The sequence below is a fragment of the Curcuma longa genome, chromosome 4 (genome assembly GCF_044706935.1).
Source record: "Curcuma longa cultivar G26 ecotype Majalengka, Jawa Barat chromosome 4, ITB_CL_G26_1.1, whole genome shotgun sequence".
Classification (NCBI taxonomy): Eukaryota; Viridiplantae; Streptophyta; class Magnoliopsida; order Zingiberales; family Zingiberaceae; genus Curcuma; species Curcuma longa.
The window spans coordinates 11,263,284-11,279,143 of record NC_133864.1 but is presented as its reverse complement, the minus strand read 5'-3'; the positions used below and the strand labels follow the sequence as shown (position 1 = coordinate 11,279,143).

The 15,860-nt window shown below is 42.0% G+C and overlaps 2 protein-coding genes, 1 long non-coding RNA gene and 1 pseudogene across 3 annotated transcripts; 3 read left to right on the top strand and 1 right to left on the bottom strand.

The window, feature by feature from the left end:
* The first annotated feature begins 1,217 nt into the window (after positions 1-1,217).
* Positions 1,218-2,249, top strand: LOC141826087 (uncharacterized). The gene is made up of 3 exons (XR_012601606.1): positions 1,218-1,645; positions 1,748-1,817; positions 2,166-2,249. It is a non-coding gene; the product is annotated as an uncharacterized LOC141826087 (long non-coding RNA).
* Positions 2,250-2,375: 126 nt separating this feature from the next.
* On the top strand, positions 2,376-6,800 carry LOC141826760 (uncharacterized). The gene is made up of 5 exons (XM_074714057.1): positions 2,376-2,526; positions 3,280-3,703; positions 3,786-5,058; positions 5,134-5,280; positions 6,063-6,800. Exons 2-5 carry the CDS (start codon positions 3,650-3,652, stop codon positions 6,569-6,571), a joined length of 1,983 nt encoding a protein of 660 aa, XP_074570158.1. The 5' UTR covers positions 2,376-2,526; positions 3,280-3,649; the 3' UTR covers positions 6,572-6,800.
* A 106-nt stretch (positions 6,801-6,906) lies between these two features.
* Positions 6,907-9,136, bottom strand: LOC141827072 (protein DETOXIFICATION 27-like). The gene is made up of 8 exons (XM_074714351.1): positions 8,873-9,136; positions 8,256-8,797; positions 8,081-8,167; positions 7,958-8,014; positions 7,589-7,827; positions 7,216-7,334; positions 7,041-7,127; positions 6,907-6,951 (listed from the first exon to the last, which is right to left on the bottom strand). The coding sequence occupies exons 1-8, from the start codon at positions 9,134-9,136 to the stop codon at positions 6,907-6,909; spliced, it is 1,440 nt and encodes a 479-aa protein (XP_074570452.1).
* Positions 9,137-12,733: 3,597 nt separating this feature from the next.
* Positions 12,734-15,655, top strand: LOC141828668 (transport inhibitor response 1-like protein; annotated as a pseudogene).
* Positions 15,656-15,860: the final 205 nt, after the last annotated feature.

Sequence of the window (15,860 nt, the reverse complement as noted above, 5' to 3'; positions counted from 1 at the left end):
GTGTCAAGATCTTACGATTGAGCAAGTGTTTACTTCAGTGACATATCCTTAGGCAATGGACAAATTGAAGTAACTAACATGGATATTGTGAAAGGGCTAAAAATTAAGCTAGACTCAGCAAAAGAAAATTAGGTAGAAGACTTGCTGGAGTATTATAGGCACATAGAACCATGGTCAAAACTCCTACTGTAGAAATCCCGTATAATTTAGTTAATGGGTAGAGGCCACATTGATGACTAAGATAGCTGTGGAGAGTGCTCGAATACAAACTTTCACTCTACTAACAGTATCCGAAGTTACTCCCGACCACCCTGGCCTCACTTTTCTGACCTACCAGTCTCCTTTCTTGAGCACTCTTGACTCGTCAGTCTTCTTTTTCGAGCACTCAGTGTTCGTCCAGTAATGTCCCATTCTTACTCGGGAAGGCCACTCGAGATTTGTGCTCCCGAGCACTCAACGTTCGTCCAGTCTTGTCCCTTTCAGACTCGGGAAGCCCACTCGGAGTCTACGCTATCGAACACTCAGCCTTCATCTAGCGGCATCCCACTCAAACTCCGATCACTTCTCGAGCACTCAAACCTTCATCCAATGACATTTCGCTTGGACTTGGATCACTTCTCGTGCACTCGATCTCACTCCCGGACCATTCGTTTTGCGCTCCCGAGCACTCAGCCTTTGTCCAATAAGGTCCCATTCAGACTCGAGAAGCTCAATTGACTATCAACAACAATCGACTACTTGGCCCAACAACCTCTGACAACTCGCATAGAAGATATACACTTGGCCAATGGCTTGATAGTGTCAGAGCTACGATCCAACGGTTGTTACCACCACAAAAAAACCACTGAATAGAGACGGAATTAGCGACGGAATATAATTCCGTCGCTAAATATAGAGACGGATTTATTTTATCCGTCGCTAATCGGATTTATTTTATCCGAATTTAGAGACGGAATATTAATTCCGTCTCTAATTCCGTCTCTCTAGCGACGGAATATAAATTTCCGTCTCTAAATAGAGACGGAATAGAGACGGAAATTATTATTCCGTCGCTAAATTTTTAATTTCTAAATTTTATAAATTATCATAAATTAAAAATTAGCGACGGAATTTTAATTCCGTCTCTAAATTAGCGACGGAAATTCCGTCGTTAAATAGAGACGGAAGAAATTTTCCGTCGCTATTGTCGCTATTAGGGTTCCGCCGCCGCCTTTTTTTCCCTCCTACGCGAAATCTTCTCCTCTCCTCCGCGCGATTTTCTCCCCCTCGTCTCTCTCGCGCGATTTTCTCCCCCTCGTCCTCTTCCTCTCCGGCGAACTGTCCTCCCGGCGCCCTCTCCTCCTCCGGCGAACTCTCCTCCCGACGCCCTCTCTCTCCGTTCTCCGACGCCAAGAGCTCCGCGCGTTGTCCGTCCAACTGAGCTCCCGCGCGAACAGATCTTCTCCGGCGAATTCCTCTCCTCCGCCGAACCCCAGCGGCATTGTCCTCCGGCGAAGGTTCCCTCCCTATCTCCGAACCCTAGCTCAGATCCCTAGCTCCGGCGAAGCCTCCCTTCCTAGCTCCGAACCCTAGCTCGCGCGAGTATCTGGAGGCATTTCCTGATTGACTACTTCATCGGCTTATTTTGGCGGCTTTGCATTTGCAGGTACTTATCTTCTCCTGTGCTCATCCATTGATCTCAACTTTGATCTCGCCATCGTTGAGTTGATTGATCCCTCGTACTTATCTTCTCGTTTCCTGTTCTAAGGACAAGCAGAAAGCAGAACTTATCTACTTGAATCTGATGCATCCGGAAAAGAGGAACCAAAATTGCTCAGGTTAGTCCATATTCCGACCATTTTAGTTTCTAGAGAAGAAAATCTTCATCTTTGATAAACTTAATTTAATCTAGGTTTCCTTGTTCTCTCCGGTTATTCTTCCATATCTGCATCATTTTCTAGTTCTAAGAGAAGAAAATTAATTTTCATCTTTTGAGAATCATTGCCATGATTGTTGATCTCACTGCTACTTGAAATAGGATGTAATTAACTATACCCTCATTTCCATGATCGTTGATATATTTATGTTTTATCCAAAAAGTACTGGGATTCTTCCATATTTCCTTCGAAATTCAAATTTGATGTACATTGTTTGTTCCTGAATCTGGAAATGTCTTCTGTAATCAGCTTGCTTAAGGATCTGAGTTAACATCTTCTGTAATCAGTCTCCTCCCAACCCTAACTCGCGGAACTCTTCAAAGCTAAACAGGTAAACCCTAAGCTGCTTGTTTAGAGCAATCCTTTTGAATTGTGCACTTATTATTTTAACATGACAAAAAGAAAAATAAAATAAAATTGGGAGGTGAAACGGAAAAGTCCATCCGCGTGTCGAGCGTTGCTCCCGTCAGCGAGCAAGCGGCGGATCCTTCCTCCAAGTCTCCTCCTTTCTCCCTCCTCCCTTCGGCACTTCGCCTCGGTCTTCTTCGCTTCCTGGTCTGCATCCGCTCGCCCTGTTAGGGATCGGGGCAAATTTGGCAGATTGAGACAGGTGCTGTGCTTTCCTTCGAGTCCCTTGTTCATATCCTCATTATTTTTTGTCTCGTCGTTTCCGTCGCGACCTCTTGATTGACCGTCTTTTTCTAAAAGATCGTCTTTTTTTTACTGCGTTTGTGGTTTCTGATTCCATGGACGTGCAAGCATAACGTTGATTCGTCGTTGTGGTCAGTGGAATTGTAGTGAGGTCTTCTCTTCATTATTCTTTGCTATTGACTAAATACACAGATGAATGTGATCCGGTCTTCCAGGATTTTCAGAGTAGAATGCAAGAGCCCTAATATCGGTGCCTTAGTTTCCTATTTCTTGCTCAGTTACTGATTTTGGATCTTCCTGTCTAGCTTTGACGCTTTTTCTGTCGGTTTTCTGTGCTCCCTTGGATCATCTTCCGGCACAGCACAATCAGCTTGGTGGTTTAGGGCGCCTCGCTTGTTATGTTGAACCCTAATGTCTCAGTATGTAATCGAGATTGCCTTCGTCTTTTCTCAAAAAAAAAAAAAAAAGATCTTTGTGATTGTTTCAACTATAACATTGGGGAAATTAACTTTTTTTCTTCTTTTACCCAATCCATTGGATCTCTTCTTCTTCTATGGATTTCTTTGGCGCTTTACCTTGAAACAATAAAGAGTAACAGATTGAAACTGTTTGTTTATTTATAATGCATGAATCAGAATGTTCAATCTACTACGTTTAACCGTTTTGTTCTTGTTAATTTTAGAAATCCTACTTATTTTGCCTATCTTTTTAGGGGCTGAAACCAGACGAGGATTAAGGAGGGCTCTCAGCCAACACCATTGCTCTTTAAATCACTCTGGAAGTCACTGAGATACCATTCCCTCGCACCTTGCGAAAGGTGTGGGCTCGGGAGGATGCACTTTTCCATCTCACCGCTATTCCAATTTCCACTCTTCTGGCCGTCTGGATTCTCTGTCTCATCATAAAGGGTTCTCCAATCGATAATGGCTAACCGGTGAAAACGGTTCCATAGAAATAGACCACTTTATTTTTACCTGCTAATCTTCCTTTTTAGCTTTTTAGAGTTTGGTAGGTGTTCTCCGGAATCATATGTAACGATAGTTGTCAACTGCCCTGGCATCTTTTGTCCGTACGATTGAAAAATGGCATTGATTGGTTGCTTCTCTGCTCTTCGGGTTGGAAAGAAGAAGTCCAAGGTGAGCAAAGATAATATTCTGTTTTCCTTTCTCTTTGATAAATTTATTCTAGGTTGTTGCTCATTTCAAGGTTTGTTTGCAGAGATTGCAGAAGGAAATCAATTCTAAAATGGAAAACATCATGGGAGATTCACCACTTAAGTCAGAAGTCATCATCTATGAATCCCTCCAAAAATCTACCCAGGATGCATCTTTCAGACACTCTGATCAAATAGAAACCAATGCAAACAGAAGAGGTTCTGCCGAACAGAAATTGGTTGGGGTTGAAAAGAATGATGAGAACTCTCTCCAAATAGACATGGCAGCTGAAGCAGCTTATGAGGGAGGTGATGAACACGATGAGATCACGTCATTTAAAAGGGATTTTTCTGACCTTGATTTGCAGGCCCTGGCAGAAAAAGATAAGATCAATTCCTATGGTTTGAACCAAAAACTGATCAATGAACCTGACAACCAATCTGAGAAAGACGAGGGAATAACACCTGAATTAGTGATCCAGAGTGGGCATGTAAGTGATCCAGGGATGGGCCGCACTACCGCATTTTGGGGATCTCCTATGTTGAAGCGGTCATGCTCTAATATTGAGACAAAGAGATCTAGTAAACTGCTTATGTCCCCAACCAAGTCCCATTCGTATGATGACCTCAAAAACTTGCCTGGAAATTTCGATGAAGAACCACAAAAGGATATCCTAGGTAGCCCTGTATCAGTAATGACTTCTCGCAGTGCTGATAAAGTAATGCTAAAGAAGAGATCTTCAAGCCAGGTTCTTCCTTCAAGAAGTAGGAAGGTTTGGTGGAAGCTTTTCCTATGGAGCCACAGAAATCTTCATCAGAACTGGTCTCTGAAACCTCATTGGAGTGCTTCCATCAATCATAAATCCAACCAGAAGGATGGTTACTGCTCTGATACAGTAGAGCCTGGCGGGGGAACTGATTTGAAGAACAAGAAAGTTATGGAAGAGTCTGAGGTTAAGTTTAGGAATGATAAATGGCCTCCAAACCAGTGGGTTGCTTTTTCAACAGAATCTTCTTCTTTAGATAGAGTGGACGCTTGGGTGCATAGTCTTGATGATTCTCCATTATGCCCAATTGAGGATGAGTATAATGGAGATGAAATTGCACCTGAGTCTGCTACTCCCCCAAGTTTTCTAGACATTGGGGAATCATCCAGTAAAAACAACACTCGAGGCCGTCGGCATGGAATGGAAGACATCTTGCAGGCCAACAACATTATACAATCCCTTCCTCCTTTTTCTTCAGTTGCTCACATAGCTGGCATGGGTTTAAAGGTCATACCCGCAATTTCAGCTTTCAGTAGCCTCCGGTCAGTCAATCTATCTGGCAACTTCATAGGTAAAGCTTAGCTAGGGAATTGTGTGATAAAAATATGAATTGTATATAATGTAACGTGTTTCATGTTTTCTGCAGTTCACATTTCACCAGGATCTCTACCCAAGAGTCTTCATATGCTTGACTTGTCAAGGAACAAGATTGCCACAATTGAAGGGCTCAGGGAACTGACAAGGCTTCGAGTTCTTAATCTCAGCTACAACAGAATCTCACGAATCAGTCATGGTATGAATAACAATTTTTATCCTTTCGGTAGCGGAGTTGCTTGTTTTGTTCTTTGATTTAGTTCTTTCTAGCACGAAACAACCATCAGATGCATATGCAAACAATAATATCTGTGTTTGGGGTTACTGAATACTTCTATCAATCTTACTAGTTACAATAACCTTGGAGGATTTCAACGAGTTGAATTATTTATTGAACATTGTGCCATTTGTGGTATTCTAATTCTGTGTATATGTTTTATTTGCTTGGCATATCCATGTCGCAATTGTCAGTATGGTCACTTGTATGCAGGTACAAGTCTCTCTCTGTATTGAAAACTTCCTGCCCCATCGATTTAAATTCTACATTCTAACAGACCAAGTGGTCCTCGGTTCACTATCACTATCTCCTGCTCTCCAAGTTATATATTTATTCCCAATTTCTAAATTTTGTAAAAGAGATCATGACATGGTGGTCAACTCTTTGTTTTCCTTTTTGTAATGCCTTATGGCGTTATGATCATGACTTGGTGGTCAACCCTAAGATCCTTGGTACTATTTCTTCTCACCTCGCATATTAATACTCAGATTTTTGGGACTCGAAGATATTTAAGTTTAAGCCATCTACCATACACAGAAACTGTCATGGATTAATACCTTTGAGAAGCTAATGAAGCCATTAGTAGAGTACTTCATTGCAAAACTGCAAAACTTTTGCAAATCATTTTTAGGCGAAGTACTGATGTGATATTGCTCTTGAATTTTTCATCCTGTTCAAAATTATGATCAAACCTGCTTTTCCAGGGCTGTCGAACTGCACCATGATCAAGGAGCTGTATCTTGCTGGAAACAAGATAAGTGGTGTAGAGGGTCTTCACAGGCTTCTGAAACTTGCTGTTCTGGACCTGAGCTTTAACAAGATAACAACTGCAAAGGCTTTGGGCCAGCTTGTTGCCAACTATCACTCTCTAGTGGCCCTCAACCTACTCGGTAACCTGATTCAGAGCAACATCGGAGACGACCAGATCCGCAAGGCGGTCTGCGGTCTCCTCCCGCACCTTGCTTATCTGAACAAACAGCCCATCAAGCCAGTTAGAGCCAGGGAGGTAGCCACGGATAGCGTTGCAAAGGCGGCAATGGGAAACAATAGCTGGGGTTCTCGTCGGAGGTCAACTAGACGAGTTGGTCATGGTTCGAGCCCTTTAACCAAGGGCATCGGCGAGGGTATGAGCTTCCGAGGTGCCATGCATCCGCCGCGGAACAACAAAAACAAATCAAAGAGCAGAGATCAGCACTTCACTTCTCGGAAATGATAGCATACAAAAGCTTCGCACTCTCAATGTAACAGTTTGGTTCTGCTCAATCATCAGATCATTCAGATTTCATGCTGTTCCGAATAAGCTGGAGAAGATTGAACTGGTTGGTTCAATCTATAATTTGCTTTCTATTTATATAAATCTATCTATAATTTCATGCTGTTTAGGGTAGACTAAGATCTGAAACTGTTTTGCATCTGTTTCATCTTTCAGAAGAATAAATTTGGAACTTTTTAATGATCCAACTGAGGCCATGTTCAGCTCTCGAACAATGCTTGAGCTCGACTGTTTAACATTTTCAAATAGAGTTTATGAATAATTTACGATCAAACTTAACTACAAACCATATCCTCCATCCTTGAGCTTGCTCTCAAAGCCTGCACATGGAACAATAACAAAGCTCAATATTCAAATGTTAGAAACTCTTTTTCTAAAAATATATAAATAAAAAATTTATGAAATTCACCTCTTTTTCCCAATCACATCTGATGGTAAGGAAAGCCAATATTAATGTCTGAATTGCTGTGCCAACAATCATTCCTCCCCAAATACCCTACCAATTTATTTCAATTATAAATTATTATTATTATTATTATTATTTGAAAATAATTTTGCTAAATTATTTTGAAAGGCCCAATTACCAGAACTCCGAGATCGAAGGCCCAGCCCATGAGGACTCCAAAAGGAATTCCAATTAAATAGTAGGTGCCAACGTTGACCAAAGCCACCGTGCCTTGCCACCCTGACCCAACTGCCACTCCTGCACATTTTTTATAAAAAAATTATAAAATTTATTTGATAAAAAGAAAAAAAAAGACTCTTTTTTTACTTTTAAAATTTATCTATTTCTATCTAAAATATTCCTTTATATAGTTGTTTTGAAGGAGATGATGATAAAAAATTAAAAATATTATAAAGAAAATTAAAATTGCACCTATCGAAATTATAAAAGAAAAAATCAAAAAAATATTTGATTAGTAATAATAAAATAAAGAAAAAGAAAATGGGCGTTACCGGAGAGAACTGGCTGCACGCTGTTGAGCAGAAGGGTGAACGCCAAGAGCAGGGAGAGCTTGTCCGCCGCCTGGATCACGGCCGGGCTCGAGGTGAAGACGAGCGCAAAGATGTCGTGGAGCCACATGATGAGGGCGCAGAAGATGAGCCCGATCGCCGACGAGGTGACCACCGATACGACGGTCGAGAATTTCGCGCCTTTGCCGTTGCCCGCTCCGAGCTCATTCGCCACTCGCACTCTTGCATTGCAAAAAACGAAGCTTAATCATGAACTAATTTGACCAAAAGTTTCATTGTGATCCCTCTGAGATTCGACAACGACTGTGTAAAAATCTGTAGATGAAGGAAGGGAGGTTGAGATTTGCATACCCTGTTCCGGCGAAAAATCCCAGAGGAATCATCAACTCCCATCCGTTTATACTCATGCTGCATTCAATTTCAGTAATGATGATGATGAACTCAGTTAATCAATAAAAATGGAGGATATTTTACCAGATGGAGAGTGCGTCCACTGCAATCTTGGCGTCGCTAAGATTTCCTGTTAATAAGATCAGTATTCTGTAGTACCAGACCTCCAAGCTGCAGAATCAAATAGCAGAGGTTGAATTTGGTGTTAAATTTCGATTTTTGGAGTAGGATTAGATCGCCGGAAGCAGAGTGGACGGACCAGAGCATGAGGCCGGAGCTGGAGGAGAGCTTCAGGAAGTCCCAGAGGCCGACGAAGGCCTCCATGGAGAAGCCCTTCCACGTATCCGGGCACCCGCCGGCGACGGCGTAGATAAACAGCATGACGGCGGCGGCCCACCAGGAGAAGTTGAGTGTCATCGCGGTGCCGAAGAGGCCGAACTGGAGCCTGACGACGCAGAGCCAGGTGACGAAGAGGTGGATGAGGAGGGAGACGAAGGAGATGACGGCGGTGACGTAGTTCTTGAGCTGGCACTGGAGGAAGCGGACGATCGGGAAGTAGAAGGCGAAGCAGAATTGGAGGGGGATGAACCAGATGGACATCGTGCCGGCCTGCTCCGCCACGTCCGGCGGCTGTCCGAGGAAGAGGAGCAGCGGGGTGGCGAATAAGTACATGGGAAGGAGGAGGACGGCGCAGAGGAAGAGAACGATCCAGGAGCGCTGCATGTAGACGCCGAGCATGTGGTACTTCTTCGCGCCGTAGGCCTGGCCGCAGAGCGTCTCCAAGGCGCTCGCCATGCCCAACTGCAGCAACAAAACCTTCCATTTTTAGACCAAATCTGACCGGACTCAAGCACCAAAACCTTCAAGTTAGCGTACCATCAGGCCGAAGTTAAAGCCGACGATGACGGCGTTGGCGATGGACATGGAGGCGAGCTCGAGGTCGCCCAGGTGACCGGCGAAGGCCTGCGAGATGAGGTTCATGCTGTAAACGACGACTCTGCTAAAGATGGCCGGCCCGACGATCGGCCACAGCTTCTTCGACTCGATCCAGCTCCTCTCCACCCATCCGACGATCTCCTTCTCCTCCGGCACTCGAACTACGTGATCCAAAAGCGGCGCCCTCTCGTCTCCGGTCTTCATTGTTCTTCCTTCTGCTTCTTCTCCAGCTGTATAACAAGAGCGGAGAGGTGTTCGATGAAATGGCTGAGAAAGATTATAAAATTCTAAAGTTTAGTAACCTAATTATGACTATCTTAATGAATTGTTATTATTATTATTATTTTAATAAACGGAATGTCTTATCCATTTTTATTATCCTTTTATTAATAAAAATTAATTATAGGTGTATGGTTGCCGAAAATTTCTTTATTTTAATAAATAATAATAATTAGGATGAAAATATTATAATAATTTTTATTTAATTTATTAGATATTTTTGTTTAATTATAATAAACGACTATAAGTATCTCTATTTGACAAGTGTTTTTATTTAGTCGCACGAAGTCTTTGATTTTTAATAAAATAATTAATTAGAATGCAAATATTATAATAATTTTTATTTTTGTTTAGTTATAATACGCGTCTAGTATAATAAATAGTTTCGTTCAGTCTTGACGAGTACTTTTTATTTCCGTGTAAGACTGTTCGATGACGTGTCTAGTATAATAAATAGTTTCGTTCCGCGTCTAGTATAATAAATGTCTAAGTGTATGATTATATTTTGACACTTTTTATTTAGTTGTAATTTAATAAAAAAATTAATTAGAATATTTTTGTTTAGTTATAACATTGTATTTTTTCCTTTAATTATAATAAATATTTAAAATGTAGATATTTTATTTAATTATATTAAATATTTTTGTTTAGTTATCTAAGTATCTAACATGCTAAGCATAGCAAATGCATGATAAAAAAATCAAATAATTATGAAATATATAAAATAATTATACATTTTAAATAAACGAGGGACATCTAATATAACTAAATAAGACAATTAAATCTATTTAGAATGGATATTTTACAGTCGAGTGATCAGTCTTCTAAATCAAGCATTAGGGCACTTCCATCAGTATAACGACAAGCTTTGGGACATTGACAAGCACAGATCAAAATGAAGTAGAATGAAAGTTCTGTAATGCAATCAAATTAATAACAATGTGTTTGAAGTAGCACAGGAAGAGAGCATTGAGGAAAATAGAGCAAATATGCAACAGTTAAGAATTCTGGACAATCACTCAGAATTGTGCCATTTACATGCATTGGCACATGTTCAGTAACTCTCATACTGTTTGAAACAAAAGGCTGCATCCTCAGAGTTGGTGTTTCTGAACTAGAATTCAGAGTTCGATTTCCACTTTCAGCAAACTAAGAAACTAAGCAAATGTTCAGTGACTCTCATACTGTTTGAAACAAAAGTCTGCACTGCATATATATCACAGTTGGTGTTTCTGATTCTGAATTCAATATCCACTTTCAACGAAATTAGTTTATGAAGAAAAATATTGGAAGAAACTTAGCACACCCAGCTCGATGCATGCATTAACAATGAGGAATCTGAAACAAAAGTAAACTCTGAAAAATGGCATAGTTTTAGTGAGGAGCCAATTTCTCAGCTTCAGCTATAACACCTCAACTTAGATATCTTTTTAGATATGTTAAATTACTTTTTGCTTTGATTTTATCTGCCAACTTTGTAGATATAAATTGATTGGTGTTATTAGATAATTAGAGAGATCAGATAAGAAAAGGATTTAGGAATATTTAGAATTAAGATTATGTTTAATATTATTTTTTCTGTTTTCGGTCAATGGATGATGTTCTTGATGGCTTAGTTCTTTAGCACCCTCATTTTGTGTTTAGAATAGCTCGACCATCATTATGCTTCCACCATGTAAGTAATTAGTAGTGTTCATGAAGCAAAGATGTAAAATTAAGCTCTAATCAAGGAGACAGAGAATTAGGTAGAGTATAAACAAGTAGTGGATTAGGAGAAACTAATTTAGTGTTTAAGTTGGGAAAAAATTAGACGTGGAAATTGATTTGAGCATGATTCGAACTCCATCACTATATGGCTTGTTACCCCTGATAATATCACCTCTCCGGTATCCGTAATTCACAATCCGTGATCCGCTAATCCGTTAGGATTTGGAAGCATGAGACCATAAATAGCATAGGTAATGATGAAAGGAGGTATATTTCTACATTAATCCTAACCCTACTTCTCTTCATCTTCTATATTCTTTTCTCTTTCTCGATCCCATGATGAAGGGACCTCATTGGGGCAACTCCTAGTATGCATGTTATTCTCGCAGAGTCGACCACTTCACGAGAAGAAGAGATCGTCAACAACCATAAATGAGGTGATAGGTTTCAAACAAAAATTTAAGATTTGATTTGAGCATTAAGCTTTTTTTTTTCCGAATCTTGATTGTCACAAGTTGTATGATAAAGTTGAACTTTTCAAAATAATTGAGACCACATAGAATATTCCACCTTGCAAAGAAAACCTATATAAACCCTAACACCAAGTGAGCAACCCTTTTCCACATATGGAAACATGACCACTCACAAAGACTATAAACCCTAAAGCTATCACCTATAACAACCCCAATGCATGGGCTTCCACAAGGGCAATCGAGAGGAGCATCAAAGTTAAGGACCTCAAAAGCTTAGCATTCGCCAAAAATGGAACCCTTTATCAAATTGTTGTTTGTGGCTAGGGTTAGGTATTCAACTCAAGGTCACATCACCATGGCATTTGATATCCAAAAGCTTGGCTCGATCTTGCACACATGTCACAAGTGATAGCTAATTGCTCGCTTTTGGATGTCTTTTGCCATCCTCACCTTCTTGCCATTTCAATAAACTATGAGCAAAATTTGCATACTTTTGTGGGTGATGCTTCCACTTTCAGCAATCCATCAAGTGGGTCTTGTAATTTAATATTTTGGAAAAAATTATGATAGAGTTTAGGGTTGAAAATAGTCTCTTACAATATAAGATAAAACTGTGTATGATAGACCTAAATCATTAGGATCCGTATTGAAGAGAGTTAGAGACGATCATTGGGAACATCAATATCACTTGAATGGGTAGGTAAAAATTTTGTAGTAGAAAAGTGAACAAAAATGAATCCACTACCACCAAAAGAGATTGATAAATGTTGGTGATGCTATCAATCACTAAATATAAATATTATATAGTAAAAGGTGATCCACATCCAAGACTTGATTTGGTATCTTACAACTCTTTTTTGTGTTTAAATTGGTGTAAAAGAACACAATAAGAAGAGTTTCTAGTAAAAGATTTCAAAACATGAAACCTCTTTGATGACCATTGTGATCTTATTCAAGATTGTAATAAAAGAAGTTTCAATCTTTCTATTGAAGCAAATAATCTTGGGAGAGTACCTTATATAATAGTAAAACATGATAGAAAGGAAGTAAATTAGGTTAAAACAAGTGTTGTAAATGCAAATAAGTGAAATCATCTCGCTAAGATCATCTAACTCGTCGAGTTCTTTGGTTATTTTTTCAATCTCAAACAAAGAGAAGTGTGTATGAAGTTGTTCTAAATCATGCTAAATCGGCATCATCTAAACCGTAAAACATTATCGAAAATATATAGATTAGAATGTAAACATTGAGTTAGGGCTTAAGCATTGCTATGTTTAGTTTGGATCAATAATAATGTGGGAAAATGTAGATATGTTGAGATACTGTTTAGAGTTGTCAATGGATGTTTAAAAATGGGATTTTTATTGCTCAGTGCCATCCTTCTGCAAGTGGTTTCAGATGATGAGGGAGGACGGTAATGAAGAGGCCGAGAGGGAGGAGGAAGAGAAGAAGAGCTGCTCTCTGGGTCTTGGCATCGGCGGCGGCGGCGGAGTCCGCGGCGGGTGTTCTGCTTCATCTACACCGGCCACGAAGATGAGGATGGGGAGTAGTAGCGGCGGCGGCGGGCGGGTAGAACAGCCGCCACCGTTCTCCGACCGGGTGCTGGAGAACGTTCTAGAGAACGTGCTGGAGTTCCTGACCTGCCGCCGCGACCGGAACGCGGCGTCGTTGGTGTGCCGGTCGTGGTACCGGGCGGAGGCGCAGACCCGGAGCGAGGTCTTCATCGGCAACTGCTACGCCGTGTCGCCGAGCCGCGCCGTCGCGCGGTTCCGCGCCGCCCGGGCGATCGTCCTCAAGGGCCGTCCCCGCTTCGACGATTTCAACCTAATCCCTCGTGGATGGGGCGCAAGCTTCTCGCCCTGGGCGACCGCCATGGCCGCCGCTTACCCCTGCCTCGAGCGGGTTTGTCTCAAGCGCATGACCGTCTTGGATGCCGATCTCGCCCTCCTCGCCCGCTCCTTGCCCTCCTTCCGCGATCTCACCCTCATTTGCTGTGACGGGTTCGGCACCTCCGGCCTCGCCACCGTCGCCGAGCTCTGCAGGTGCCGCTTTTCACCGATTGCCTCGCCACGAAACACGGAACCCTAATTTTGAAACATTGTGGATGGAAAAAGTTCCTCCTTTTTTCTACAGGCGATCGATTAATTGCTATTAATGCTCTGTAGGAACCTGAGAGTGCTAGATCTGATTGAGAACGACGTGGAGGACGAGGACGAGCAGGTCGTGGATTGGATTTCGAGGTTCCCGGAGACGAGCACCCTCTTAGAGTCGCTCTCATTCGAGTGCGTGAATTGCCCAGTCAACTTCGCCGCCTTGGAGGCTCTCGTAGCCCGCTCCCCTTCCCTCCGGCGGCTGCGGGTCAACCAGCACGTCTCCGTCGGCCAGCTCCGCCGCCTAATGGAGCGGGCGCCGCAGCTCACCCAGCTCGGCACTGGTTCCTTTCAATCGGTGCCCGCCGCTGCCGGCGAGTCGGACCTTGACGCCACCGACCTGGAGTCGACTTTTGCCGCCTCCAAGTCGCTTGTTTGCCTATCAGGATTCCGTATGCTAGAGCCCGAGTACCTTCCGGCCATCTTCCCGGTGTGCGCCAACCTCATCTCCCTCAACTTGAGCTACGCCATGTTCACTGCTGAGCAGCTTAAGCCCATCATTATCCATTGCCACAATCTCCAAACCTTCTGGGTACCTACCAAACACCTTCCTCTGAGTCGCCATGATACTTAAAATTCAACTAATCTTTGATTGTGTGAATCTGTTTTGCTACAATTTGTTTGCTTAGGTTCTTGACACCGTAGGCGACGACGGTCTCCGAGCAGTAGCTAATACTTGTAAGAATCTTTCAGAGCTTAGAGTTTTCCCTTTGAATGCCTCAGAGGATTCTGAGGGCTCTGTCTCTGATTCTGGCCTGGTTGCCATCTCCGAGGGGTGCCCGAAGCTCCGTTCGATTCTGTATTTCTGTCAACGCATGACGAATGCCGCTGTCGTGACAATGTCCAAGAATTGCCCTGATCTAGTCGTGTTCCGGCTTTGCATCATGGGAAGGCATCGTCCCGATCAGCTCACCGGGCAGCCCATGGATGAGGGTTTCGGAGCTGTTGTAAGGAACTGTAAGAAGCTAACTAGGCTTGCTGTTTCTGGCCTCCTCACCGACAAGGTTTTCGAGCACATTGCACGGCATGGGAGATTAGTTCGCACTCTTTCGGTGGCATTCTCTGGGGACAGTGATTTGAGCTTGAAGTATCTCTTCGAAGGGTGCCCCAACCTGAAAAAGCTCGAGATCAGGGATAGCCCTTTCGGCGATGCAGGTCTCCTCTCCGGCATCCACCATTTTTACAACATGAGATTCTTGTGGATGTCTTCGTGCAAGCTGTCTTCAAGGGGCTGCAAGGAAGTGGCTGAGAGGCTTCCTCACCTGGTGGTGGAAGTAATTGGGGACTCCCCTGAGGATCTTCATAGCAATGCCGTCGAGAAGTTGTACTTGTACCGATCCCTGGACGGCCCGAGGGAAGATGCACCACCTTTTGTTAAGATCTTGTAAGTTTTTTTTTTCTCCTGCTATGGTAGAGATATTAGGAAGATGGAATTCTTCGCCATTTCTTTATGTATATTGAAGAAATCTATGATGCCATGAAGCTAAAAGCAAGTGAATTTGGCTGGTGGCTATTGAAGAACAGACAGTTTCAGTTTTTCAGATGGTGTATTTGTACTTCTTGACTGGTTTGTAGAATAGCTTGTTATAAAGTAGAACATTCAATTCAATTCAATTCAATTCATGGGAACATGTTGGACGGTATCGAGGAGGCTGGTTGACGATCGAGAAAGACGATCGAAAGTGCCATTCTTCAACTTGTTCAAATTCTCGGTACCATCTAAACTTGAACTGTCAGCTTTACATTTCTTCTGGCAAAGACCTTGGAACCCTGAATTCCTTCCTAGTCATTGATCAAATGCTTTCTTGTTCTTGGCTCTAAATGCTAAAAACATCCCTTTTAGGGCTGAAGAGGACTGCTCATCTGCCATTCGGATGGACGACTGAATTGTCGATCGCCAATGGCGTATCTTCGATCATGGCACTTACAATTTAGGTGGTGTCTTGTGTGTGCCTTCTTCAATCTACTGATGCTTTTGTCATTGTGCTCTGGTGTGCCATTGCAGTACTGCATGAAAGTTACAGCCACTGCTTCCATTCCATTCAGAAGTTAGTAGGCCTTGCTCAGTAATTTGCTATTGTCAAACAATTAATTTTTGTTTAATATAGCATTTTTGTTTCGAGGAAAAGTTGATGTCACATGACTTTGAGGTTACATGTTCAAATCGCAAAAATAACTTCTTGCAAAATATAAGATAAGACTGTGTATAATAGATCCAATATGATTTGATTTTTCCTAGAAAATGAAAACTTTGTATATATATATATATTTTTATAGCATTTTTGTTTCTTTTTAATCAATAATAATAATCAAACTTTT